Source organism: Culex pipiens, chromosome 1 (assembly GCF_016801865.2).
Source record: "Culex pipiens pallens isolate TS chromosome 1, TS_CPP_V2, whole genome shotgun sequence".
NCBI lineage: Eukaryota > Metazoa > Arthropoda > Insecta > Diptera > Culicidae > Culex > Culex pipiens.
In genome coordinates this window covers 111,592,568-111,617,106 of record NC_068937.1, presented here as the reverse complement: position 1 = coordinate 111,617,106, position 24,539 = coordinate 111,592,568, and the positions used below count along the sequence as shown (strand labels likewise).

Genomic DNA, 24,539 nt, shown 5'->3' with positions numbered 1-24,539 from the left:
ACCCTTTAAAGAATTAGAAACAGGAAAATTGAAGTTTTTGAAGTCTCACCCAAACAGCCCACCATTTTCTAGTGTCGATATCTCAGCAACTAATGGTCCGATTTTCAATGTTAAAGCATGAAACTGCTTTGTAAGCGGGTGTTCGTGGGTTCGATTCCCATCTGCTCCAACCTTCCATCGGATGGAGAAGTAAAACGTCGGTCCCGGCCTCAGTTGTTGTTAGGCCGTTAAGTCATTCCAGGTGTGAGAGTCGCGTCTCCCTGCTATAAAGACAAACAACACAACAAACCAAGCCTGCTCCGGTGAAATAGCTGGCGGCGGGTGGACTTGCAATCCAAAGCCTTCGAACTCCTTGGTTCGAGCAGAAACTTGCAATAGAAACAACAAAAACCTGGGGGTCGTTAAAGTGGATAGTTTGATTTGATTTTTGAGACCGTTGGTTTTACAGCATCCAGTACAGGGACTTCCCATAAATTACGTGGATACCTTTTTGAAATCTCAGATCCCCCCCTCCCCTTCTTCCCAACTCGTGGACAATTTCCATACAAAACAAATATTTTTTGTATGGAGCGTGGACAATCCCTAACCCCCTAATGTGTCCACGTGGTTTATGGATGGTCCCATAACAAACTTATAAGACATACCTTTTTGTAGGAATTCGGTAGTTTTAGAACACCAATAACCCTACTTCTCTTGATTAACATCTGAATTTATAAAGTTGTGATTACACTCATGTTATTAGCTGTTCGTTTAAAGTTCTGCAGAATAATAAATAAATAGCACACTACAGCGTGTAAAAAATAACAATATAAAGCACTAAAAGCCTTAAAATACTCACAGACACTGCAGCAAGTTCTGGTACACGAACGAGTCACTCTGCTCAAACACCTCGCGGAATTTGGCGCGCTGAGGTGGCTCCAACTTGCGGTAGAAATCGCGCGCCGCCAGAATGAAATTGTTGATTTCGCGCTCGTTCAGCTGTTGGTACGAGGGCAGCGACAGAACCTCCGGGAACAGTTTGAGGAGATGCTGGTTGAGCGACGCGGACAGGAAGATGACCGTTAGGCACCAGACGGACTTGTTGATTTGGGGGAATGAGAGAAAGTTGGGGAGGGAACAGAGCAGCCACTCCTGGAGTAGAGCCAGGTAGGAGGAATCAATGGCCGAGCGGAACACCTGATGGGTGACGGTGGCGATAATATCCGGGTTCGGTTGGTTCAGCATAAGCTCTTTGAAGACCTTGGTGAGGATCTCGTTGGGTGGGAGTAGGTCGCGGATCAGCTGGCAGAGGACTTCGCCGAAGATGCGCGCACCTTGCGGGGTCGTCGTGCGGATTTTGGTGAAGAGGATTTCGATCTTCTCGATCTGCTGAATTATGATCTCGGGCTCGTCCTGGACGATTCCGTTGGAGCGTTCCGTGTCCTCGAGCTGCTCAGCAGAACCGTGGTAGATGCAAGCTACGAGAAGCTTGAGGGCGGCCAACGAGAACATCTCGTTGTCCAGCTTGACCAGGTCCAGCGCGAGCTTCTCGATTTTCTCGAGAAGTGGTCGTGGTGCGGTGTTGGTGAGGATCACTCGTTCCAGACCCTGGAAGGGGATCATTTGTTAGACCTGGTAGTCGTGATCTAGAAAGAAAAACTTACATTCAGGATGCACAAGTAGATCTCAAGATTCGTTGTCCTCTTTAGTATGTTATTCGCCGAAATGACACTATTCGATAGCAGATTGCAGTCCGTCACGAACCGAGAAGTGTTCTCGATCAAGTAGAAGTTAAGGGTCCAAACCAACTTGGTGTGCACGTCGCTGAACGCCGTTGAACTTAAATGAAATCATTTTTTTAATATTCAATCCCGACATCCCTAACGTTTCACAAACCTCTCATCGATAATGCCGTGTTTGACGATGTAGTTCACGATCACGTTCCGCAACAGCTGCAGTTCTTCGCTGAGTCCGCCCATGGTCGTGTTGGACGTGACCAGGCACTCCAGTAGGCAGATCAGTCCGGCCAGGGTGGCGTCCCGGATGTACAGCTGGGTGCTCTTCAGGTAGGTCGGGATGATGGTGCACAAGTGCGTCAGCTCGGCCATTGACGGAACCAGCAGAGCGGCCATCTTGCAGAGAAGGTAGATAATGTGCTGCTGGGACAACGTATCCTCCATCGGGACCCGCTCTTGCAGTGCCAGCACCAGCGTGTACAGCTGCCGGATTTGGTCCCGGTTCTCACAGATTTCACAGAACTTTACCAGATGTGGCAGTACCAGTGAGAAAAAGTCCTACAAGTCACCACAATCAATACCAAATATAATTAAGATCTTCCAAGCAGCCACAAACCTCCATGAGCTGCCCAAAGATGTCGTAGATCAGCTGCACCGAACTCAGCACGTCCAGGTTAGCTCTCTCGATAAAGTACCGCAAGTTCCGCGCCACCAGCGACTCGTTGACCAGCCCTTCCATGGCATGCCACGAGTACTGAATCGAAAACTGATTACAGCCGAAGGTTTGCGTCCCGATCGCGTTGTCTCCGCCGGCGCACAGTTCGTCCGTACAGGTCACCAGCAGGTTGCGCTCCAGGTTCGACTGGTAGAAGACGCTGTTCAGCGGAATCAACAGCTGAATACCGTGCAGCTTTTTGAGACTGTTGAAAGAAGAGTGTCAGTTGAAGGTCTGAAACTTGTTTTTGAAAGAGAAATTACCCAACGGAACTGCACTTGATCGCAGGGTTACGAGGCACATGGTAGAACTTGCCGTCCCCGAATCCTATCCGCGGGTACTTGTAGCAACTCAGTAGAAGTTCAACTATCGCCCGCAAACACATGCCTTTGATCTCGTACTGTTCCTGGTAGTCTAAAAAAGACACCCGTTACAAAATCACCCAAAAATCAACGCAAATCACACTCACTGATCATGTCCGGGTCGCCTTCCCTGTTGATCAAAACCAACAGCGACATAAACAACTCCTCAAACTGCTGCTTCGACGAGAAGCCAAAAATGCTCACCCGCTTCAAGTAGACCTCCAGCGTGTCCAGCTCGTACAGGTAGTCGATCGGAACGGCCGGCAGTCGGAGCGGTTCCACGTCCACATCCAGATTGTAGCAGTTGAACACCTCACCAGGGGTCATCGCGAACGGGTAGAACCGATCGGTCTTGAGCACCGCAATCGCTACCGCTCGCACCGTCTCCAGCAGCGATCGTTGCTCTTCGGGACACTCGAGCTGCCGTTCGGATATGTACTGCGCGATCAAGATGGCCTGCAGGTACACCTCGACCTGGTCGTACCGGGTCGCAATCAGGTCGGAGAAGATTTCCGGCGGACGGTAGCTTTCCAGAAAGGGCGATCCTCGCAGATGGTGCTTGATCACGTCGAAGCTAAGGTTGACGTAAAGTTCCTGATCGTCGCGGAACTTGTCATTCTGGTTCAGTTCCGTCCAGAGATGCTTCTGGCGTATGGTGGAATCGATACCTTTTAGGTAAAGTTCGAGAATGGTTGTGTTTTGTAGGCAAGTTGTCGCGATCTTGTTCCGCACCAGCTTAGCACAATTGCGAGCGAAGATCAGCAGTGGCTCAAAAAAGTTAGACTTCAACAGGTTGTCCTTGATGAAACGATCGACGAATTTCGCCTCCACGTAGATTAAGCAGGTATGTTCCAATCGGGACAGACTTTCAAGAAAGCCAATCACCGATCGTGCGCAATTCAGAAACGTGCGTTCGTCCCATCGCTCCTCCGGAGTCCCATTTATCTCGTCCAGCTTCCTAACCAGCACGATCAACGCAACCTTCAACATCGGATGAACCTTCAAATAGTTCAGATGTGGGTTGAACAGCACGCAATCAACACGGAAGTTGTGCAACATGTGATCGAAGCCGGTCTCGATCACCTCCCGGAGAAGCCGTGCGTTGAAATCGGCCGAAGACAACAGGTTGATCAGTTTGCTTTCGGAGTTAACCTCCAGCAGCATGCGGGCGACGTTCTTGGACTTGGTGTACGAAGGTCCTGTGCAGTGGTAGGCGATCTGCTCCAGAAACCACGGATCGTCCGTTGCGATCTGCTTGAGCTGTGTCACGTCAACCCGAGGAAGCAAATCCTGGGGAGGTACCACAGCGGGGTAGAAACGTACTAGCAGAAGGGCGGTTTTGAAGAGCTTTGGGAATCGCTTGCGACGATCGGGAGAGAATGTTGCGAAGAGTCGCCCGAATTGGTCGCCAGGGAGGATCTGGTGAAGTGTTTCGGATTCGAGGGGTTCTGCTTTCAGCAGCTGTTCTAGTTTGGCGTCGAGGACTAGGGCAGATTTTCGAGCGGTCACGATGTTTGTAGCGTGTAATAGGTTTGTTAGATGGTCTACACAGGTAGTGAAAGTTTTAAGATGTGATTTTTCCAGCAATGAGAAGAATTTAATATTTGAATTGTCAATCTTCATAGCAGAGACTACATTAGGCACAATCAGCAAGGAATACTCTTTGAGAGGGACGTATTCAAGCAACAACGAGGGGAAGTTCGACAATAGAAGGTCGAGATGACTTTCAACAAGCAGCGTAATCTCGTCCGAAGTCCAGTGATCCTTTGTTGGTTTACTCTCCGTAAGCAACCGTATCAATTCTGCAGCAACCTCTTGTGATCCTACTGTTTTCGAGGCTTTGTTAGTGATTGTAATCAACCGCTTTGTGTCTACTCCGGAACCTATCAGGAGTTCAAAGAATGCCGGATGGTCAACGACTTGATCCCACCCATCGAAGTTTATCTTCTCCAGTAACCGCTTACTAACGGTTGGAAACTTGCGTAGTTTTGTCATGGTTTTCAACAGTCGCGTCGTAACCTCGTTAGAACTCCTGATCGACCTGCCCAAGATGTCATTCAGCGTCCTTGTCAGCAGAGCCTCTCCCGAGCCATCCACCCCAAACGACTGCTCCTTGTTGAAGAACAGCTTGACGTGGCTCATCAGATATGACTCCTCCGTACTCAGCAGCACCTTCTCCAAAATTAGCTGATAATACAAAATCTTTTGGCATTCGTCAATGTCTTTGTTCTTCTCAAGCCCAAAAAAGATTTTCAAAAAGTTCTGCATAGCATTGCTTTCCAGCAAAACTTGTTTTCCCAGCGCGTCCAGCGTTTGTTCCACTATCATCCGCTCTCTATCTCCTTCAATGACCAGCTTTCCCTCCTGAATGACCCCCAACAGTGTGTTCAAAATCTCCGCCTCGTACTTCCCAGACTGCGTCGATCGCTCAACCAACAAAATCGTCGGCGCCGCTCCGTAACATCGGACCTCCTCCGGAAACTTGATCATCATGTTAAGGATCACCTCCTTCTGCGTGGCATGCTCGCCAAGGTTGGTCTGGTCTACAGCTCGATTCAGGAAAAAGATTTCATGCGCCAATACCTGCAGCGATGCGATCGCCGTATCCCGTATCAACCCGTTGGCCAGCATGTTATCACAGATGTTGATGATCTTTGGAATGTCTACGATCCTTGAGCGTTCTTTCGTGTGCGGAAGTAGGACCAGGAACTTAATGATTCTTCCGATCAAGACTTCCGAACCCCGAATGGTTCCAGTTTCCAGCAGTTCCACGTGCTTCAGCACGCACTCCACGAACACGTTGCTCGAGTCTAGCAGTTGGTAGTTGATGCTGTAGTCCAGCAGTTGACAGAGCAGTTCCAAAATGGCGGTTTGTACGGCCACACTCGTCTTGGAGTAGATTTTCAAACACGCGATCACCATTTGCTCGAACTGTTTGATGTAGTTTCCCAGATCGGTCGTCGAAATGATCGACTTGCACTTGTGAAAGTCGTAATATTGGTCAAAGAACTCCCGACAGGCGTCCGAATCGTGCAGTGAAAGACTGTCCGCTGAACGCCGGAAGTACTCAACGTCCGCCGTTCGATTGACAAAATTACACGTGAAGAGGAACCGCAGCAGATATCTGGTACACTTTACACACCATTCCGGCTCGTACGGCAGGAAGGTCATCAGATATCGCAGCACTTCTTCGATGAACTTAAATCCGTTTGTCATCGTTGTGATGTTCTTAATCTCCAACAAGCGCCACAAGCTGGAGATTGTCGAACGCAACAGACTGAACAACTTCTGCCCAACATCTCCATTCACGGTTATCTTGTAGCTCTCGAACGAATTCTTCAACAAGCCGTATAGCTTGATGTAGAAGTGATCGTTTCCAAAATACCCAAAGCAGTTGATCAACTGCAGATCCTTCTGGGGAATGAACAGATCGGACTTCTCGCGCGAGATCACAACCGGCTTGACGTTTGTGAACAGATGCTGGTAGATGTTGAAGATTTTCAGCACGTGGAATATGAACTTGTCGATCACCTCGTTGTCGGCTGGGCTGATCGTGCGCGATGACATTGTCACTAGAAACACTTTTGGTTTAGATTTTTACACAAAGACGTGTCCAAACATCTTACCGATCATGAGGGAGGAACAAATCTTCAACAGGTCACTTTGTGCGGTGAGATCCAAAGCTGTTCCGGTGTGTTCACTCATCAAGCTAAGCAGAACGTTCAGCAAATTGAACTCGTTCCAAACTTCCAGCAAATCGAACGGATTGTATTTTGTGACGAACAATCTCAAGAAGTGGATTATACCCAACTGCAACAAAACAAAACAAAAACATTTTGATATGTGATCATGAGCACTCCAAATTGATCTTACCAACTGATTACGATCGCCAAGGTTCAGCAGCTGGTTACTCAACTTGTAGAAAACGGGTCCAGCACGGCTTGCGAACAACTTCACGTCCGAGGGTTTCTCTAGCCTCCTAGCGTCAATGGGTTCCGCAAAGCTAGCCGTAACGTACTCCTTGACGAAGGTCTCCAGGATACCTTCATTGAACCGCGAGCCCCGCCCACACTTGGCGAGATTTTCAATCCAACCAATCAACCGCTCACCGGAATGATTTCGCACCCGAAAGTCACCGTCCTTGATCAGTAGCAACAGCTGATCGAGGCACTTGTCCTGTACAATTCTAGCCGATTCAGTGCCGAGAACTGCTCGTAGCAATGCGAAATCAAGGTTGACGATCGCATCGCAAACCTTGCACTGAACCAACCAGTATTTGTTTTGGAACACCAGCAGGAGCTTGTTGATCAGAAGTTCCGGAGTCATGGTAGGCAACTTTGTGTTGTTGAAAATGTTTTCACTGGGTTTTGGTTTAAAGGTGAACTCGGAATCGCTTGATTCTAGTTTTGGAGGTGGTCCAATTGGTCGAGTTCGACAATATATAGCGAATATCTGATCGAATGCCGTCAATGCTTGGTTCACTACGGTATGTATCTCGTCCAGGAGTCCCTGGAAAAAAAACAGTTAGACGTATAATTTCTAGCGTAACCAATGCTACCAACCTTGGCAACTACGTGCAACAGTGCATCCAGCTTGATGAATTTGTCCAACTCTGCGTTCTTGTCAACACCCTCCAAAAACTTCTCCAGGCTACCATGCTTTTCCAGAACCACTCCAAGGAAGTATCCCACAATCTGCAGCACATGACCCCTCAATGTCTGATCAGAATGATCGTAGTACAGCATCACGTCGGCCAGCATCTGTTGAACGCCTTCTCCAACCAACCGTTTGCCAGCACGATCTCCACTGTCCACCGTGATAACCCTCGGCACCACCAGCAGTTCCTTCCGATTTCTTCGCGCCACCTCGCCACTACAAACCGACTGCGACAATATGGCGTCCAACTCCTTGCTCAGCTTGTCCTGACTGTCCATCGCCATCGTACTGAAATTCTCCTCCACCAACTTAAGTTTACTCTTCAGCGAGGTCAGCCCCTGATCCAGGCTGATGCTCATCGGCGAAAAGTACTCAAAGTACGTCGAGCTGGTACACTCCCCAAAGTGGTCCTCCTTCATCTCCAGCAGACACTCAACTTCGGAGACCTCAGCAGACCCAGCCGCCGCAGCCCCTTCATCAACCTCTAGAATCGCTTCGCTGCTAATCTCGGCAATGGCGTCCTCCAAGTTCAAAATCTCCACCACGTCAAACTCCTCCCGGGGAATGTCCTTCTCGAGCGGCAGAAGCAGCACTTCCGGTCGCAGCTGAACGCACTGGCCTACGATTAGCAGCGACATGGCCTTGACGGATACGCGCACGGTCGAGTCCGGGATGAGGGAGCCACAGCTGTTGCCCGACAGAAGGAACCGCGAAGCGATCAGCCGAACCGTGTAGTCCAGGATGTTCTGATCGTGGATGGTACCGATGAATAGGTCCCGCGAAGGAGTGGTGTCGTCGTCCTCGGGAACGGGCGCGTCGCCGATGTTGACGATGTCTTCCATGGCGCTGGAAAGGGAAGTTGTGGGTTACAAAAGCCCCCTGACACCCAATAGAGTTATCTAAGCCCGGGCTCACGCACACTAGCACCCCATTTGTTTTGCTGGCGGGTACAAAATTTAACCTCAATCTTTTTCGTGTACGTACACGCAATACATGCGCACGTAGATAACTCTATGCAAGGAGAGATGATCAGCAGAAAATTGGATTTCGCTGATATTTTTCAAAATCAAAAGCAAAAACTTTGTTCTGCAGGTTTATTTACGCTAATGACTGTCAAAAATATCTGAGAACCGTAAATTTAGAAATTCATTTGGTGTTTTAGCAAATTTTTTTGCTACTTTGGCAGAAGTTCTACTGTAAGGGGTCGCTGCAGAAATGACAGTTGTCATTCTCATCTCAGAGTTAAATGACAGAACTCAGCAAGTGTTTGAAAAAGATAAAGTAAAAAGCTAGTGAAATGTTACAGTGCAATGAAATTGTACTCAATGGAGTACCCACCTTTGAGCAGTTTTTGACAGCTCCGTACACCCTTACCAAAAATCGTGATTTACTGAGTTAAATATCCCACTTTTCATACGATTTTTTTTTCAGTTCAACCCAAAAGTGGGACATTGAACTCAGAAAATCATGATTTTTGGTAAGGGTGTAAAAAATACATTGTAGAAAAAAAGGAAAAACTGCTCGACGGCGGGTGCTTTATGAAGCACTTCCATTCGAGCAGTTTTTGCTTTTTTCTAAAATGTATTTCTTATGAAGCGAACTGTCAAAAACTGCTCGACTGCGGGTGCTCCATTGAAATGGAGCATTTCCATTCGAGCAGTTTTTGCTTTTTTCTTCAATGTATTCCTTAGACTATTTGCAGCGCGAAGTTTTGTAATGGAGCACCCGCAGTCGAGCATTTTTTGACAGTTCACTCCATAAGAAATACATTGTAGAAAAAGGCAAAAACTGCTCGAATGGAAGTGCTCCATTGTTTCAAATTGCGAGCATTTTTAAATTTTTAGAACTGGCGGAAATGAAACTAGAACACGATGCTCGCTCGTAAACGTGGATATCTCTATATATCTGATTTTTTTAAACTGAGTTCTATTCCAGTTCCAAATCGTCTCACGTTTGAAACAAACTCGTCGAGCAGTTTTATTTCGGTTTCAGAATACTGCTCGAAAAATAAAACTGCAACTCCGCGTTGCGGGTGGTCTGTTTCAGTTCTATTTAAAAATGAAACAGCTAGAACAAAGTAGAGCCGCGTTGCAAGTAGTCTCATGGGAGAACTGTCATTGAATGTTTACATAGTGCTGGTCTGTTTCAGTTCTATTTAAAAATGAAACAGCTAGAACAAAGTAGAGCCGCGTTGCAAGTAGTCTCATGGGAGAACTGTCATTGAATGTTTACATAGTGCTGTTAAACGAAACGAGTCAACAATTCCAACGCGTAAGTAAACAAAAACCAAATAAAAACCATAGTGGAAAGGAAACTTTGTGGGCGATCTTGTCAAAACATACAGAATCGTGTTTTCAAACTTTATGTTGTGAAAGGGAGCGTTCTTTTATTACGTAACGCGAAAAATCGGACTTTTAGACCCCCTCCCCCCCCCCTCGTAACAAAATTTCCATACAAATTTTAAAAATTTTGTATGGAGCGTAACACGGCCTCCGACCCCCCCCCTCCCCCCCTACTGCGTTACGTAATAAAAGAACGCTCCCAAAGCAGACAAAAATCAAAATACGAGCGCAACCTGTCAAAGCCTGTTGCGCCACAGGCTGATGTACACGCTAACGACAAACCACTACATTTCTGTTCGGCGCCACAGTTTTTTTTTTTTGCGCAGCAGTAGTGATGCGCACTTCGGTTTGGTGGCCGATACGCAGTTCCAATGGAAAGGCGCTTTACGAACAGCAGAACAAAGGAGAAGGAACGATTTCTTGAGGCTTTTCTTCACACTCTTTGGCTTGGCTTCACTACCGCTGCTGCCCAGGTGAAACTTTCCATGGCCGGTTCCTTACCAAGTGCGTACACTGCGTACAAAACTTACCCCGCAATGGAAGCCGTCGTCGGCGTTTCCGCCCGCACCTCGTCCGCTTCCGTCACGTCCTCGTCTTCGTCCTCCCTTGCCGCCTCCTGGAGCGTTTCGCTGACCGTTTCCGTACGGTCGTCCACCTCCAGCAGCAGCTCGTTCCGGATCGTGTCCGCCGTGCTGCTCTGCATCGAGATCTGGCTGCTGGCCAGCGATTCCAGCGACAGGTCGTCGTGCTGGTCCGCCAACGGAAGGTGCGCCGAAGCCGATGCCACCGGCGAATCAAACGACTTGCGAAAGAACTTGGTAACCGATTCGCCGGCGCTAGTGCTCGTGGTGAGGAATGTGTTGATGAAGGAACCGATGGAATCGGTTGATTTTTGACTTTTCAGCGATATCGTGTCCGGAGGCTGGGTGGATCGCGGGGATCGCGGGTCCTTTTCCGGGCTGAAGTTGGACGAGTTGTCGAACTCCATGCTGCGGAACGAGTCTAGCTCGAAGTCGGACGCGGACGCGAGCGATTTGTCGTCGCCGGGAGTGAACTTTGTAGGGGTCGAGCTGACCTGCAGGAAGGACATTCCGGCGTGACGTGGGTTCAGGGAGTCCATACGGGCGTCGGTGCTGGACTTGCGAGAGCTGAGCATGCTTTCGCTGAGGTTGATTTTGAAAACGGAGTTTTTAAGGGTTTTGCGCTTCAGCAGGAACTTTCGGTGATCTACGTCTTGGGATAGCAGGACTTGTTTGACCGCAGCTGGTAGATTGCCGAAGATTACACTGATGACCTCGAGGGCTGCGTTGATTACGCTGTGAGATCCGTCCTTCAAGAAGTGGAGTACCAAATCGAGCGTTTCGATGGACTTTTCTACGCTGGAGTGCTTCAGTACCAGCGGCAGAATTCCTCGAAAGCAAGCTAGCACTCCAAGAGCCGCGTTCTGTCCTTGGTTCTTCAGCAGCATCTCGATGCATCGGTTGAACGCATTGTTGGCGTATATTTCCGGACACCGTGACCCCGCTATGAAGTAATCGATGTTCTGCGCGGCACAACGTCGCTTGGTGGCACACTCGGCTGCCAGATCCTCGACGAAAACTTCCGTCATCTTCAGCACTTCTCCATCGGTCATGTAGCATTCCAAACGTTCGGTGAACACCTTTAAAAAGGTGCTCAAACTCTCTAGAACCTGAGTCTCGGATCGTTTCGAAATCGCGTAAATACTCGGCAGTAGATTCTGCGCGAAAGTTTTACCCTTTCGCTGCTTGATAGCTCCGCAGTAATGGCCAAACAGGGCCAAACTGATTCGCAGCGATCGCTCATTACCGTTCTTTTTTATCTCGTGGTACAAATCAATCTGAACCCGAACGATACTTCCGTTCCCCTCGCAAAATCGAACAATCTTGTTCAAGTTCTCTTCCGCACTCATCCGAACCCCCGAGTCCGACTCCTCACAAAACGCCAGCAAACATTCGACAGCCGAACTGAGGTGGTTCTGGAAGTTGGCACTTCCAACGCCCGACCTCACCGACACGATCGACTCGCTGATCAACCCAAAGTGGTGAATTTTCTCCTTGGAACTAAAGCGGAATATGCCGAAATTAACAATTGCCAACCCTTAATCAACTAATTTTTTCTCACCTGCATCCCGTTGCCTTGAGAGTATCGATCGATTTCTGCAAGCTGCTAAACACCGACAACTTGTCCATTTCGATGGTCACTTTCAACGGTTGGGGCTGGACAACCCCCAATTACAATCAAACCACAATAGTCAAGTGTGACGCCACTACGCGGCACAAACTACAATAACCCACACCGAGAAAATAGAAACGCCTCAATGACTAATGTTTTGCCACTGTTACACCTTGCAAAACGAGAAAGTATCTATCTGAATGATAACATTCAATGACGGGCGGGCGTGACAGCTGATGATGACGCATCATTGAATGTTTTCGAATTATTCCTTTTTTGTTTGTTTGTTATGACAAATGACGTTTCGAAGCCGAATGTGTGTGCGCATGTGCTGGTGGAATGTTTACGTTTTCATCAGCTGTTTACTTCGTGTCCCACCCCTCATATTGAGGGGAGGCATGTTTTGACACCATAAAATATGTGTTTTAATTTAGATGAATTTCAATGAAATTACTGAATCAACTTGAATGTTGATATGACTGTACAAATTCAAATAAAATAGGAAATTGATGATTTTTTGGTAAAACGAAAATATAAATTTTATTTGGTGTAACTAGCATCAACAAGTCGTCCAGAAAGCAACATAATCAAAACAAAACAAGAAACGAGGGAATGGACAGATATGAAAACAGCGCATGCAAGGTAAGAATAGCGTCATTTGCCTAGCAGGTGGTGACTAGTGGAACTAGCGAAGTAAACAAATTTCAATCAATCCGTTGCGGAGATGTCATTCATGATAAAAATCTTGAAAGTGTCTTCCCCCATGAGCGCTAATCCTTCTATGGGAGCGTTCATTACCCCCCCCCCCCCTCGTGACGCGTAACACAAGGTCTTTTGCATATAAGTGCTTATCTTGGTGCTTAAAAGACAGAATGCGTAACGTGAAGGCTTCTTTCAAGCTCAAGCGTGACATATTTGTTGTTGCTGAAGTGACTTGTTTTGAATCATTTTGGGTCTGTTGATGATACAGTTTTCGCTGAATGCTTCGCACTTCGCCCACCCCTTGGCTTCGGGCCTGTCATCGTCTTTTTTACTCCTGACCAATTAAATTATCGAATCAAATTATTCGCTGCCTTGGCGTTTTCGATTGCGAGACTCTTACTCGAAACTAGGTGTTCGAAGGCTTTTTACACCTAAGCCTTCATCCACCCCGGGATTCGAACTGACGACCTTTGGATTGTAAGTCCAACTGCCTACCAGCGACTCCACCGAGGCAGGACCCAGGGAGACGACTCCTACACCCGGACTGAGCTAACAACCTAACCTTTAGCTTAGTCCGGGCCAACATTTACTTCCCCATCCGACGGAAGGCGTGATCAGACAAGAGAATTCCAAAAAAGTGTTCATGTGGTTTGTGGATGGTCCCTTATGGGACCACTGTCATTTCTACCACTCGAATAGGGTGCTCCATTCGTTATATTCGTCCAGATTCACCCCAAATGTCGTTAACAAAAGAAGAATAACAATACACTCCAACCCCGATGGTATGACACCATCTGTTGTCAAACGAACGGGGTCTTTTTTTAGTTTGACACCTCTCTTACACGGAGTTCACACACTCTACCAAACGTTTGTTTTGATAGTGTGCGAGAACGCCATGTAAAAAGTGACAGTTCGTCACTTTTTAGTTTGACTTTGACCAACCAACGGGGTACAAACTTAAAAAAGTGTCAAACGAAAAAGTGACCAACCACCGGGGGTTGATCACTTCAAAACCCAAATTATTACGAATTTAAAAATTATTAAAAAACGTAACAACAACTTTCTAGAACAAAGCTAATTGTTTTACCCACATGCTGACGAGATACAGGCTTGGGATCAAGTCTCCCCGGGGATCAAGTCTCCCCACTCTCCCCTAAGCCAATCTAATGCTCAATAAAATTTTAAAATCCTGTTGATTAGTAAATATTCAATTGTTCCACTGTTTTCAGAAAAAATCTTAATATCCTGACTCCTGCATTTATTTTATTACTTCCGGGAAAACCGAGATTCAAGATTTTTCGGTTTCAGAAAAATCCTAAGAATTTCGTCCCAAATAATCCCGTGATGAAAGCATTGACAAAAATCAATATCATTATTGAAATCATTAGATCAATAATGGTGAGTAGGCGCAATAGCATAAACTTGAATATTTAGCAAAAAATTGATCTATTTTCATCAAGATCAGGATAACACCAAATTTAATCTTTGATACCAATGAAATAATAGAGAAAATTCTCTTAAGTCTGACAGATCAAGTATTCGGTTCTTGCTTGTTAATTCCTACTGACATTTTTCAATCAATTGAACATTGTGAGTTAGTTCATATTTTTGAATACATTTGAATTTTTTCACAATGAATCAGTTTATGTTCGCCTAATAAATCACTCTTTTCTCACGTAACATCACACCGAGACTACAAGAGTGAAAGTGAAATCATAACAGCGTGTCGAACGCAACCCATTATTATCAGCACCTGTCGCAGCATAACTCAGCACTTCCGGATGCTTTCGTTACCTCATTGTCACCTACGCCAGAATGACTGACCGGTTAATTTAATAACGATGGCAATCATCCCATTCTGACTTGCGTCCAACGCAAGCCACCAGTCGATCGTTGAACCTCCCAGTGGTCACACCTCACCCAAAATGGCGCTCCTCAAAAAACTTGCCATGACCCTTCTGATCGTAGCCGCCACCGTCAACGGGCTAAAGTACATCACGCCATGGTCTGACGAGAGTCCCGTCTGCGCCGCCAACAACAACAAACTCCTATCGCTGTTCAACCTGCTGTGCAACGCCACCCAGACCATGTCGATAACGTCGCGGGACGCGTGCTACGGGTGCTTCTTCCGGGCCGGAGTACTCCCGGCGGGTCAAACCCAGCTGCTGGCCATCAGTCAGTGCGCCACGTTGTACCTGATGAACGGTAGCTACGCCCTTTGCGCAGCTGGGTTGGCGGTGGATAGTTAGAGGGGTGTAGACTTTGGAACATTTCTTTACGTTGTTTTTTTTTCCCAGGCCATCACCACCGGAATGCGTCCGACGACGGCACCGACCCTCGGGACCAACTGCTTCACCGGCTACTGCGAGTTTGTCCAGTGCGTACGGCGTACCAACGCCAACTCGCTGATCAACCAGTGCATCTTGCAGACGCTCAACAACAAGGACCTGAACATTGAGTCCCAGCGGGTCGGGTTCTACGTCAACGCGACATCGTGCATTTTGGCGCGAGCTCGCTGTAACCCGTACAACCCAATTACCGGCGAGCTACGGAGTCCGGTGGGACCGAGCCATCCACTGCTGGGAGTGCGGAGCACGGACGCACTGGCCAATTCGCTGCAGGTTTCGCCGGTTGGAGATCTGCGCATCATTTCCTTTCACTCGCGGGTGATCGTGGCAGATTTGTTCTGCTCAAGCCGAACCGTGCTCGATCAGTCGACGTACGGCGATGCCGTGTGTTGAGTGCGGAAATTTAGAAACTTAGTGTTGTAACATTTTCATACATCTCAATAAATCTAACAGCTTCATCTGTTCCTTTCTCGATCGTACACATTCTGATCGTGTCTTTGTCTTATTTCACGTTCTCGCGTGAACTGTCAAATCTACTCACTCACGCAGAAAAATATTTTGTAGAATCAGCCTGTACGAGGTTTGATTCAACAAATTTTTTGTTGAATATAATTAACGCCGATTTTGCGTTGAAACAAACCATGATTTTCTCAATTCTACAAAAATCTTTTGTTGTTTTGAAAAAGTTGCTTTGACGTTTAGCGTTGATTCAACAAAAATCTTGATTTCAAATCAACAAAACATTTTGTTGATTCAAATATGCCTTATTTTTCTGCGTGCTGTACATCAACACTCTAAACTGTGTTCAATCGCAATTAATTGTACTGAGGTCTTTAAAAGTAATCACTTATTGTGATGATCAGACATTTGAAAGTGCTTTCAGTCAGTATTCATCATCGCCAACGAAACTTGAATGTACACTCACAGCGCCTGATCGTCATTACGAAGTGACCGTCAGTGAACGCACACGAAGTTGAAACGAATTAAACCGAGCTCAACACTCAAGCAGCCGCCCGATCCGAAGCCGCATGTTTTTATTCCTTCTTAGTTCTCCCTTTCTCGCTAGTGCGTTGCTGCGTGGTGACAGCATTCGTTTGAATGCAGTCGTGATGGAAGTGATCGGGATTTCGGTAGAATGTCAAGCAAACGCGCACGCTACGCAAATGCAAGTAAACCAAAAGTCAAAATCGGATTGCTGTAGCGAAGGCAAACGTTCCTCATTTTAAAAGGGAAACTGTCATCAGAAATATTTAACAACACCAGGCACCACTTTAATTTTTATGTTTACTTTATTCACGATCCTTCTTACAAAATGTGTCGTTTTCTTACTCCCTTTCGCCTAAAGTTGTCCGTTCGTCAATAACGTTCCAGTTATGTTTTTGTGTGTGTCAGTTTTTGCCCTAAATTTTCAAAAACAAAATATAAATCAAGTCCACTGTCATAAAACCGCCTAGTTTATATATTAAGGTTAGCAACACTTGCGGCGCAGCCCAAAGCCAGGACTTGCGTAGCAAATAATCAGGTTAGACAGGTTCCACGACACTGCATTAGACAGGAGGGGAAAAGTGAGACGGAGGAGGAGGGGCGGGACAGTAACAAATTACAGCTATGGATGGATTGCTTATTTTTGCGATTTTTTTTTGTATCTTTTCACTTTCATTAAACCCTTCACAAAATATAAAAACTAGATTACATATGCCATGCATGTTTGATGGTTCTGATGGTGATGTTTCTCCGCCGCTTGTAACATTAAATTCCTACATTTTTTACACAAAACAACAAAATCTAATGAAATTGTTTTCATCCTGCTCCTCCGCGTACACTCGGCGGAAAATGTCACCAAGAACAAAAATTACAAAATCCTCATTGCTTGTTTTACACTGTTTAAGTCTATGGTTTTTTTTTTCTTTCTTCTCCTTCATCCTTCCGCGTAATATTATAAATCTTTCCCTACACGCGCAGAAAAGGGGTCATTCCTCTTCGTTGTTAGCGTATAAAATGGTCTAACAGGTATTATTCGTATATAAAAAAAAGAAAAAAAAAAGTTATAATCACAGTTCAATCATTGTTTTCTTCGATTTTTCTTTCCTTTCGTTTGAAAACTATTGGTTTGCTTTTGTTTCTTCTGATACATGTGTGTGTGTTTGTTTCGTTCCGTCACTTTCGCGAGAACGAGGGCTGGCACACTTTAAGGTTTTTCTATTGTGCTTGTTCGTGCAGTGTGCGGTCAATGTGGACCAACTCGAAAGTCGGAGGCGTTAATTACGTCTTAAAATTGAGCAAATTAAGTTTGGTCACATAAACAATGAACCGAAATAGAGTACGAGGGTGAGAAAGGGGTGTTCGGGGAAGAGGGACGGATTAGGTTCACCACTCCGAAGCAGCAGCAGCAGGGTTGTGCTTACGTGCTAAAGTCCTAAGTCGAAAGAGTGTGCGTGTGGTGGGTGCGTTCAATGTGGTGCGCTGTGGTAGAGCTGTGCCTTCTGGGCACAGCGGTTGCGGTGAACGCAGGGAAGCAAAACTATGGTAAGTTTGAGGACATGTTCCTCGCTCCCAGTCAATGTTAGGGGCACTTTGTAGCAGCTTGCCCCATTTTTTGGAATTGTATACGTCTTCCAAGATGAAATTTACAAAGCATAAGATTATGTGCACCGACACAAAGCGTGATGATGGTATGTTGAGTGCCGGGGTGTGAAAGCGCTCTCATATAAATAATGATTCCTAAACAAACACAAAATCCTACAGTACGAGCTCTAGCCTCGCTTGAGCTTAAGGACGATCATCGTGACCACCAGGAAGAGTGCGATCCAAATGAGCGTCGCGGCAAAGCCCATGTACACGTCCTCGTCCAGTATACTCCAGCCGCGGGTCAGAATCGATCGCAGCGACGAGGTGGCCAAGGTCAGCGGAAGGCACAGCGACACGTACCGTAGCACCAGTGGCATACCCTCGATCGGCCAGATCACTCCGGAGAGCAGCAACGTCGGATAGAACGAACCCAGCGCCAGCTGGATGGCGTTCCGTTCCAGTTCGCAGATGGCGGAAATCACGAATCCGAAGCACATACCGCACAGACCCTGCAGAATGGTCAGCAGAACGATCCACACGATCTCTCCGTTATTCGTCACGCCAAAGACTACGATCATGAAGAGTAAAACCAGCGCCGTTTGGCCACACATCACCACAAACTGAGTGACGACGTGCGAGCACAGAATCTCTCCAGGCGACACTCCGGCAACCCACGATCTGTCCAGCAGGCCTTCCGTTCGCTCGATGATCAACGCCGACGATGTCAGGGCAACAGCCAAGAAGAAGACGATACTGTGAAAGACGTTAGCGTTAGCATCAAATATGTAGATCTGTGCCGGCAAAACTTACGTCAGAATAACTCCCGGTGCCACAAAGTCCGTAAACGACGGGTCGTTCGTACCGTAGATCGGGTCCTTGAACTGAATTGGCACATCGCCCAGCTTGGGGTTGTTGTCGCAAACTCGCAGCAGCTCCTGGGCAAAATTCCGGTACGCTACCTGCAAGTCCCTGTTGAGCATGATACCGATCTGCTGGTTGGACATGTCAAGCCACACCCGAATCTCCGACTGGTCCAGCGTTTCGTCGTCCGCGTCTCGGCCTGCATAGTAGAAAGGGTGCGTTCAATGAATGAAATGGGTGCGTTCAATCCACGCAAGGCACAGCCCACATACCAAGCGCAATTCGTGCAACCAGAGCATCGGTGAAGTTTTCCGTGAAGTAGAGCGCACCCCAGGCGTTGCCCAACCGCACTGCTTCTGTGGCCGAGTCCAGATCGGGGTAGTAATTTTTCACTATCGTCTCGTTCAAATGACTCAGGTATCTACAGGAAAGGTTCGTGAAGCTGCAGCCGGCATCGAAGTAGCAGTCGCCCATGTTGGTCGCGTTCATTTCACCGTTCACAATCGCCATCGGTAGGTTCGTCGGGTCACGTCCAATCGCCAAACAAAACAGAATCACCTGCATCACTGGCAGGGCAAAGATGAACAACATTACGCCCACGTTTCGCCACATCCGCAGGAAGTTCTTCACCAGAAGCGCCTTCATTTTACCCCGCGTCGTAAGCTGTTGCTCGGGAAGAGTAAATGGAGATAAAATGGATTAGATTCCACATAGCTTGTGTGACCTCCTGGATCTATCGAACCCACCTGCATGCAATCCGAACCGCAATCCCCACAATCATCGCACTCCACCGCCTGGCTGATCACTCCCGGTGCCGACCCGTTTAGACCGTTGATCTGGGGAGAAGCGAGCTGTTAGAGGTTACCGACACTGCTTGCTACCTTTTCCTACGCGGAGGTACTTACTGCGTACGTCGAACCGTTGGTATCACTAATGAGTACTTCTTTACTTTGATGGAAGTTTAACCCGACGACGCCGCTCTCCTGACTCACGTAGACGGGGTTGTCCTTGGCCTTGCCGAACGCGAGCGCGGACAGCGAAATGTTATTGCTGCAAAAGGGAAGAAGAAGTGAGTTCAAACACGGTTCGATAGGGCTGTGCCCTCCAGATTGACGTACCTTATGTTGAGCTCAGCAGGGGCGGCATTCTGTTGTCCTTGCTTGCGGGACAGCTTCAAGAAGACATCCTCCAGACTACTGCAGCGGTACATCGACAGCAGACAGGCTGGAGATTCCTCCGCCAGCAGGCGCCCCGATCGCATCAGACCGATCTAGAGAAAAGAGGTTCGTTGTTAGTTGTTGGTTAGGGTAGAGCTGTGCCGTCGCGGAAGCTTACCGTGTGCGCTTGCCGGGCCTCCTCGATGTAATGTGTGGTGATGATGACCGTCTTCTGGCCAGCCTTGGTAATGTGCACCAGATGATTCCATATACTTTGCCTAAGTAATGGATCGACACCGACGGTGGGTTCGTCCAGGATCAGCAGCTCCGGGTCGTGCATCAGGGCGACGGCAAACGACACTCGTCTCTGCTGGCCACCACTGCAAAGTACTTCCATTAGTCAACCGATCGTTCCAAACAGGAACCTTTTCCTCAGACATACCTCAGATTCTTCACCAGTCGCGACTCCGACGGCAGATCCAGAAAGTTGAGCAAGAACTGTAACCGCTCGCGGATCTCAGTCGTCTGCATGCCGAAGATCCAGCCGAAGTACATCATGGTCTCCCGGATGGAGAACTCGCCGTACAGGGCGATCTCCTGTGGCATGTAACCTACGCGCTTTCCCGGCACCCCAGATCCTGCAATGCAAAGGTTAGACCAATCGTTCGACAAAAAAAAACCTACTCAAACCAACCTTTTGTCCCTGGTTTCCCACCCAGCACCCAAATCTCTCCCTGATTCAGCCGCTTTCGTCCCACTATACATGATAAAAGTGTCGTCTTGCCGCAACCGGATGCTCCTAAAAGTCCATAACTGCAACGAAATAATCGAAGAAAAGGTTTGTATCCAAACAATCAAAGCCAAACCGTTTGGCGAGTCCAGTCACGTCCACGGTCCTTCTTGACCGAAAATAGCCCGCACCGGGAGGTCTGCGTCTCGCGAGAATCTTCTGACCGGAATGTCTAATGCCGCAGCGATTGTCAGCGATCATCACTTTTATTGCTCATTATGTCCTAAAATGGTCACGCGCACAACGTTGACAGGCGCTTAACCTTCACGCGCGCAGAAAGTAATGACAGCTCGCCATAATGGCCGCCACCCCCGAACCACGATCGTAGGTTAAACTTTGCACATTTTGACATGACCCAGGTGATAAAACCGCTTCATTACATCAACACTTCCTAGCTCGTGACCAGCTCGCTGTTGTGGTTCAGGTCACGCACCAATACGCGACAAAATGGCTGCATAGCGTCACATCCATCATCTGAATCACTCAGCCTGTCATGGCGGCAAACCGCAAGAGGAAAAGCAATTTCCCTGACCACTGACTGACGGAGGAGAAAAAGTGATGCGTGGGAAACCGCAAAACGGTAGCGCAGCAGGCCATGCGTGCAAAATTACCCGCTGTCACTTCCTCGAGTGCAAAATTAGCTTCCCGTTTGGTCACCGCTTCAAGCTGGCAACAGAGTTGTTGCCATAATGGCGCGCTCGTTTGCTATAAAACTAATTGTCAAAGCGCACGGCGCTGATTGACACACGTCATAACAAACAATGTGGGTTTGCAGTTAACATCTAAATTGAGTTTACAGCTACCGCTGCCTAGCGTGTCGATGGGAAATAATCGATTAGGGCGTAACGAACGGACTTTCCAGATTAGGGTTCCATTATATCCGCGTCGCACACTAGACGTCGCCGCGCGATGTAAACAAGCTGATTCAGATGGAAATGGGACGCAACAAGCGAGCAGCGGCTTTGGAAAAGTACCTGGACAGGGCTAAAAATAGATCACTTCCAGCGATCTGTGCGCGACTTGTTTGAGCTAGTTATTGTGCCATACTGGAGTTGTTATAGAATATTATTTGCTGAGTGATTCAACTGTCAATTTAAATGCCATTTTTAGCCCTAGGCAGAAAATTCCAACTTCAAGAAACTTTCGTAGCAATCGCTAGTACAAACTCAATCCGGTAATCTTCGAGCTACGTTTTCAAATATTTTTCTCGGATTTGCTTCTCGACAGCAACAGCAACAAACAATTATAGTAGAATGTACCTTTTCACCACGAGCTAGCGCACTCGGCTTAAATTAAGCAAATGCAGTCGTCAGTGAGCTCTAACAAGGCACTTACTAAAAGTTGGAGTCTTACTGGCTCAACGCGAGCGGCTCATTAAAGCGGCGAGAAATTTTTCACCTTGTGACCTTCACTGCAGTACCACCCTAGAGAGACCCGCGAGTTAATTAGTGTTGCTGAGCTAGCCATTGGAAGTGAGGTGTTGAGTTTCACCCAGATTTTTTTAGTGCATGCTAAATATTGAAATTGAATCAGTGACTTTTGTAACGGGAGTTTTTTTTTGTACTCGTTGTTATGTGTTGTTATGTGGGAAAGTCAGCTGATACAAGTTCTGGAGAACTTTTTCATTACACTTTCTTTTTTCGTTGGCTTCCTAAGATCAGTGTGAGAGTGATTCAAATTTAATGTAAATTGAAAATTTGATTTTTCCTTGTAAAATGTACTTTACTTACACCACTCAAGATTAAATTAAATGTTATACCAGTACAACTCATAGCTCAGAACACCAATACAATCCAGCCAAAAAGTCAAATTTTAGAAGTTAAAATCTTTAGAACTGGTACATTTCACCGAAAGTCATTTCGCCATGACATAGAAAGTTTTTTTTCTGCTTTAAAAATCATTTTCATTTCATTTCATTTATTAAATTTTTTAAGCATTCTTTTTGTGAAGTTACTATCCTAAGCTGAGATGTGGACTACCTTTCAACAGCTGATTCAAAGTTGGGAACAGAGTTTGCGGGTGGTTTTAGAATCGAGTAAATCTACTAAAGGAAAAAAAATATATAACATCAAATTCTTGGTTTGTAAAATACATGAAAAAATGAAATTATTTTTTTAAATTGTTTTAAGAAATAGCCATGTTTGGAAGAATGCTGAAACTATAGAAACTATTTTTGTGTTTAGAAAAAGTAAAAAAGTTGAAATTACAGGCCCTGGTTTCAACAATTGAAATTAAAAAAAATGTTTCCATAAGCCCAAACATGCTAAAATGCAGAACAGGGCAATTTAGATTTTTTCAGTTGATTAGACTTCTACTTCCATTTAAATTTTCAAGTTTTTTTTTCAATATTTTTTTCCCCCTGATTGTTTGGACCAATTTTGAAGAGGGGGCGGGGGGACATAAACTTTCAAAAAAATTGCAACGGCCTAAATTTGTTTTAACAAGAATGTGAAAAAATCAATGGAACTTGCCCAAATATTTAATTACAATTTGAAATTTTCTAACTTTGCATACATTTTTTGATCCATTCAAGAAATTTCTTGAAAATAAAAAAAATATCCTGAGAAAATCTCCAACATTTTGCAATCTAAAATTTTACGTTTCGATATGAATTCAAAAAAAAATAATTTCGACATTTTTTAATCAAGCCTGGCTTGACAAAAGTGCCGAAACAACTTAATTTTGAAATCGAAATTATAATTTTAAAAGAGTCGAACAATTCAAAATAGTTTCATAATAGAAAATCTGGTTTTTAAATTCCAATGAGAAATACGAGGTAGTTCTTTGTTTGTTGATACATTTTTAGCATTCTTTATTTTATTCACTTTTCACAGTAAATAAAATTAGCTTGCATCAGTACTTAGGTATCTTAAATGCATTAGAACCTAACCTCAAAGGGCCATGCGTGCTGCATCTAAAGCAAACACTTGGCAAAAAAACCTTGGGGCATTCCCGGTTCCCAGGGGTATGACTTTACGTGGCTTACATGTGCAGGGCGATCAGCGCGCGAGAATCGAAAACTGCAAACTTCATTCGCAAAACACCATAAAGCGATTTTGACAGACGTGGGGCGTCTCCGGCCGGACGGAAGGAACGATCGTTTTGAAAACCAAGAAACTAAATTGAAACTAATACTCGTGCGTGTCGGATTCACCGGTTTTTTTGTTGTTGTTGTTGTTATTTTTGTTATGCCGTGTTGAATGGCTGATGAATTGCATGAAAATGATATAAGCAACCATCTTTGAAAAGAGCGCTTAGCTATGCGTGTTTGCGTTTGCGAGCCGGCAAACTATGACTTAACAAGAATGGAAACCGAGCTGGTTTAGCAAAACGAATGTTGTTGAATCAGCTGCGATTAGTTCCTGAGGTTGGAATTTAGCGTGTGGAAATTTTAAGATATTTTTGTCTGAGTCAAAAACTGTCAAAATTAGTGTTAACTTGCTCATTTACTCACATTGTTCCTTTGGCTACTGTCATGTTCAGGTTCGAGAGAACCTGGTTTGGTTTCTTCTTTGAGCCGTACTGTTTGAAGGCATGCCGCACCGATACGGCGTGCTGCTGCCTGGCCCACATTGTCCCTCCATCGTCGATCGTCGCTACACTCGTCTCGCTGCCTCTGTAAATAAAGAAAAAGAAGAAAAAATTTAAACAAAGTTGGCTTTAATGTGAAAAATTGACAATTTTGACCCGAAAAGAGGTTTCATGTGACATAACCTAAAAGCAATGATGCCAAAACAGAGTTTAAACACATTACTCAAAAAAATAAAATAAATAAAAGATTTTTAAAAAGTCAAACACCATTCACCGGTTTCAAAATGTGTGTGTATGGATCGATAAACCAACAGCGCGAACCAAAAAATGAAGAAAACATCCAAGTTGGCCGCGCAGATCGCACGTGGATTGCTGCCTACAAGTCGAAACCTGTTTACGATCAGAGTCTACTATTTATTTACCAAAACACACACACACACACACAAGCAGCGGTAAATGCAACAACGTCCTTGAAAGTTCATTGCATTTTTTTTTGTTTGAGTCACCTCTGCTCTCTTTTGCATCATTTGTAGGGTTTTGCTTGTTTTGTTTTTGTCTGCTCTGTCTCGCTCTATTTCATAACATTGGACAGCTAATGC

The 24,539-nt window shown here is 46.1% G+C and overlaps 3 protein-coding genes across 6 annotated transcripts in view; 1 reads left to right on the top strand and 2 right to left on the bottom strand.

Moving 5' to 3' along the window:
- Positions 1-688: 688 nt before the first annotated feature.
- LOC120432522 (huntingtin) lies at positions 689-12,208 on the bottom strand. Its single transcript, XM_052706505.1, has 11 exons — positions 11,933-12,208; positions 10,321-11,871; positions 7,355-8,294; positions 6,666-7,301; positions 6,419-6,602; positions 2,900-6,364; positions 2,694-2,844; positions 2,332-2,635; positions 1,876-2,273; positions 1,644-1,818; positions 689-1,587 (listed from the first exon to the last, which is right to left on the bottom strand). Exons 1-11 carry the CDS (start codon positions 11,998-12,000, stop codon positions 835-837), a joined length of 8,625 nt encoding a protein of 2,874 aa, XP_052562465.1. The 5' UTR covers positions 12,001-12,208; the 3' UTR covers positions 689-834.
- Positions 12,209-14,243: 2,035 nt separating this feature from the next.
- Positions 14,244-15,492, top strand: LOC120432524 (uncharacterized). Its single transcript, XM_039597742.2, has 2 exons — positions 14,244-14,922; positions 14,983-15,492. The coding sequence occupies exons 1-2, from the start codon at positions 14,611-14,613 to the stop codon at positions 15,424-15,426; spliced, it is 756 nt and encodes a 251-aa protein (XP_039453676.1). The 5' UTR covers positions 14,244-14,610; the 3' UTR covers positions 15,427-15,492.
- Positions 15,493-16,303: 811 nt separating this feature from the next.
- LOC120432523 (ABC transporter G family member 23) overlaps positions 16,304-24,539 on the bottom strand; it is a 177,013-nt gene continuing 168,777 nt past the window's right edge. For 3 of the 4 annotated variants that reach the window (XM_052706506.1, XM_052706509.1, XM_052706508.1), the window contains 10 exons: positions 23,864-24,025; positions 20,314-20,432; positions 20,062-20,257; positions 19,798-19,999; positions 19,581-19,732; positions 19,368-19,512; positions 19,209-19,313; positions 18,735-19,125; positions 18,412-18,661; positions 16,304-18,354 (listed from right to left, as the gene is read on the bottom strand). In XM_052706506.1, the coding sequence (XP_052562466.1) occupies positions 17,787-18,354; positions 18,412-18,661; positions 18,735-19,125; positions 19,209-19,313; positions 19,368-19,512; positions 19,581-19,732; positions 19,798-19,999; positions 20,062-20,257; positions 20,314-20,432; positions 23,864-24,025 (2,290 nt within the window). In that variant the 3' untranslated portion in view covers positions 16,304-17,786. The remainder of the gene's footprint in view (positions 18,355-18,411; positions 18,662-18,734; positions 19,126-19,208; positions 19,314-19,367; positions 19,513-19,580; positions 19,733-19,797; positions 20,000-20,061; positions 20,258-20,313; positions 20,433-23,863; positions 24,026-24,539) is intronic. The other variant, XM_052706507.1, reaches the window with a different exon arrangement.

What these genes read in the sequence shown, in the direction of transcription:
- LOC120432522 (XM_052706505.1), bottom strand. Translation starts at nt 12,000, where the DNA reads ATGGACAAGTTGTCGGTGTTTAGCAGCTTGCAGAAATCGATCGATACT. An exon ending in TTGGCGATCGTAATCAGTTG is followed by an intron (nt 6,603 to 6,665) that starts GTAAGATCAATT and finishes GTTTTGTTGCAG; the next exon opens with TTGGGTATAATCCACTTCTT. An exon ending in AGGCGACCCGGACATGATCA is followed by an intron (nt 2,845 to 2,899) that starts GTGAGTGTGATT and finishes TGTCTTTTTTAG; the next exon opens with ACTACCAGGAACAGTACGAG.
- LOC120432524 (XM_039597742.2), top strand. Translation starts at nt 14,611, where the DNA reads ATGGCGCTCCTCAAAAAACTTGCCATGACCCTTCTGATCGTAGCCGCC. An exon ending in TTTGCGCAGCTGGGTTGGCG is followed by an intron (nt 14,923 to 14,982) that starts GTGGATAGTTAG and finishes TTTTTTTCCCAG; the next exon opens with GCCATCACCACCGGAATGCG.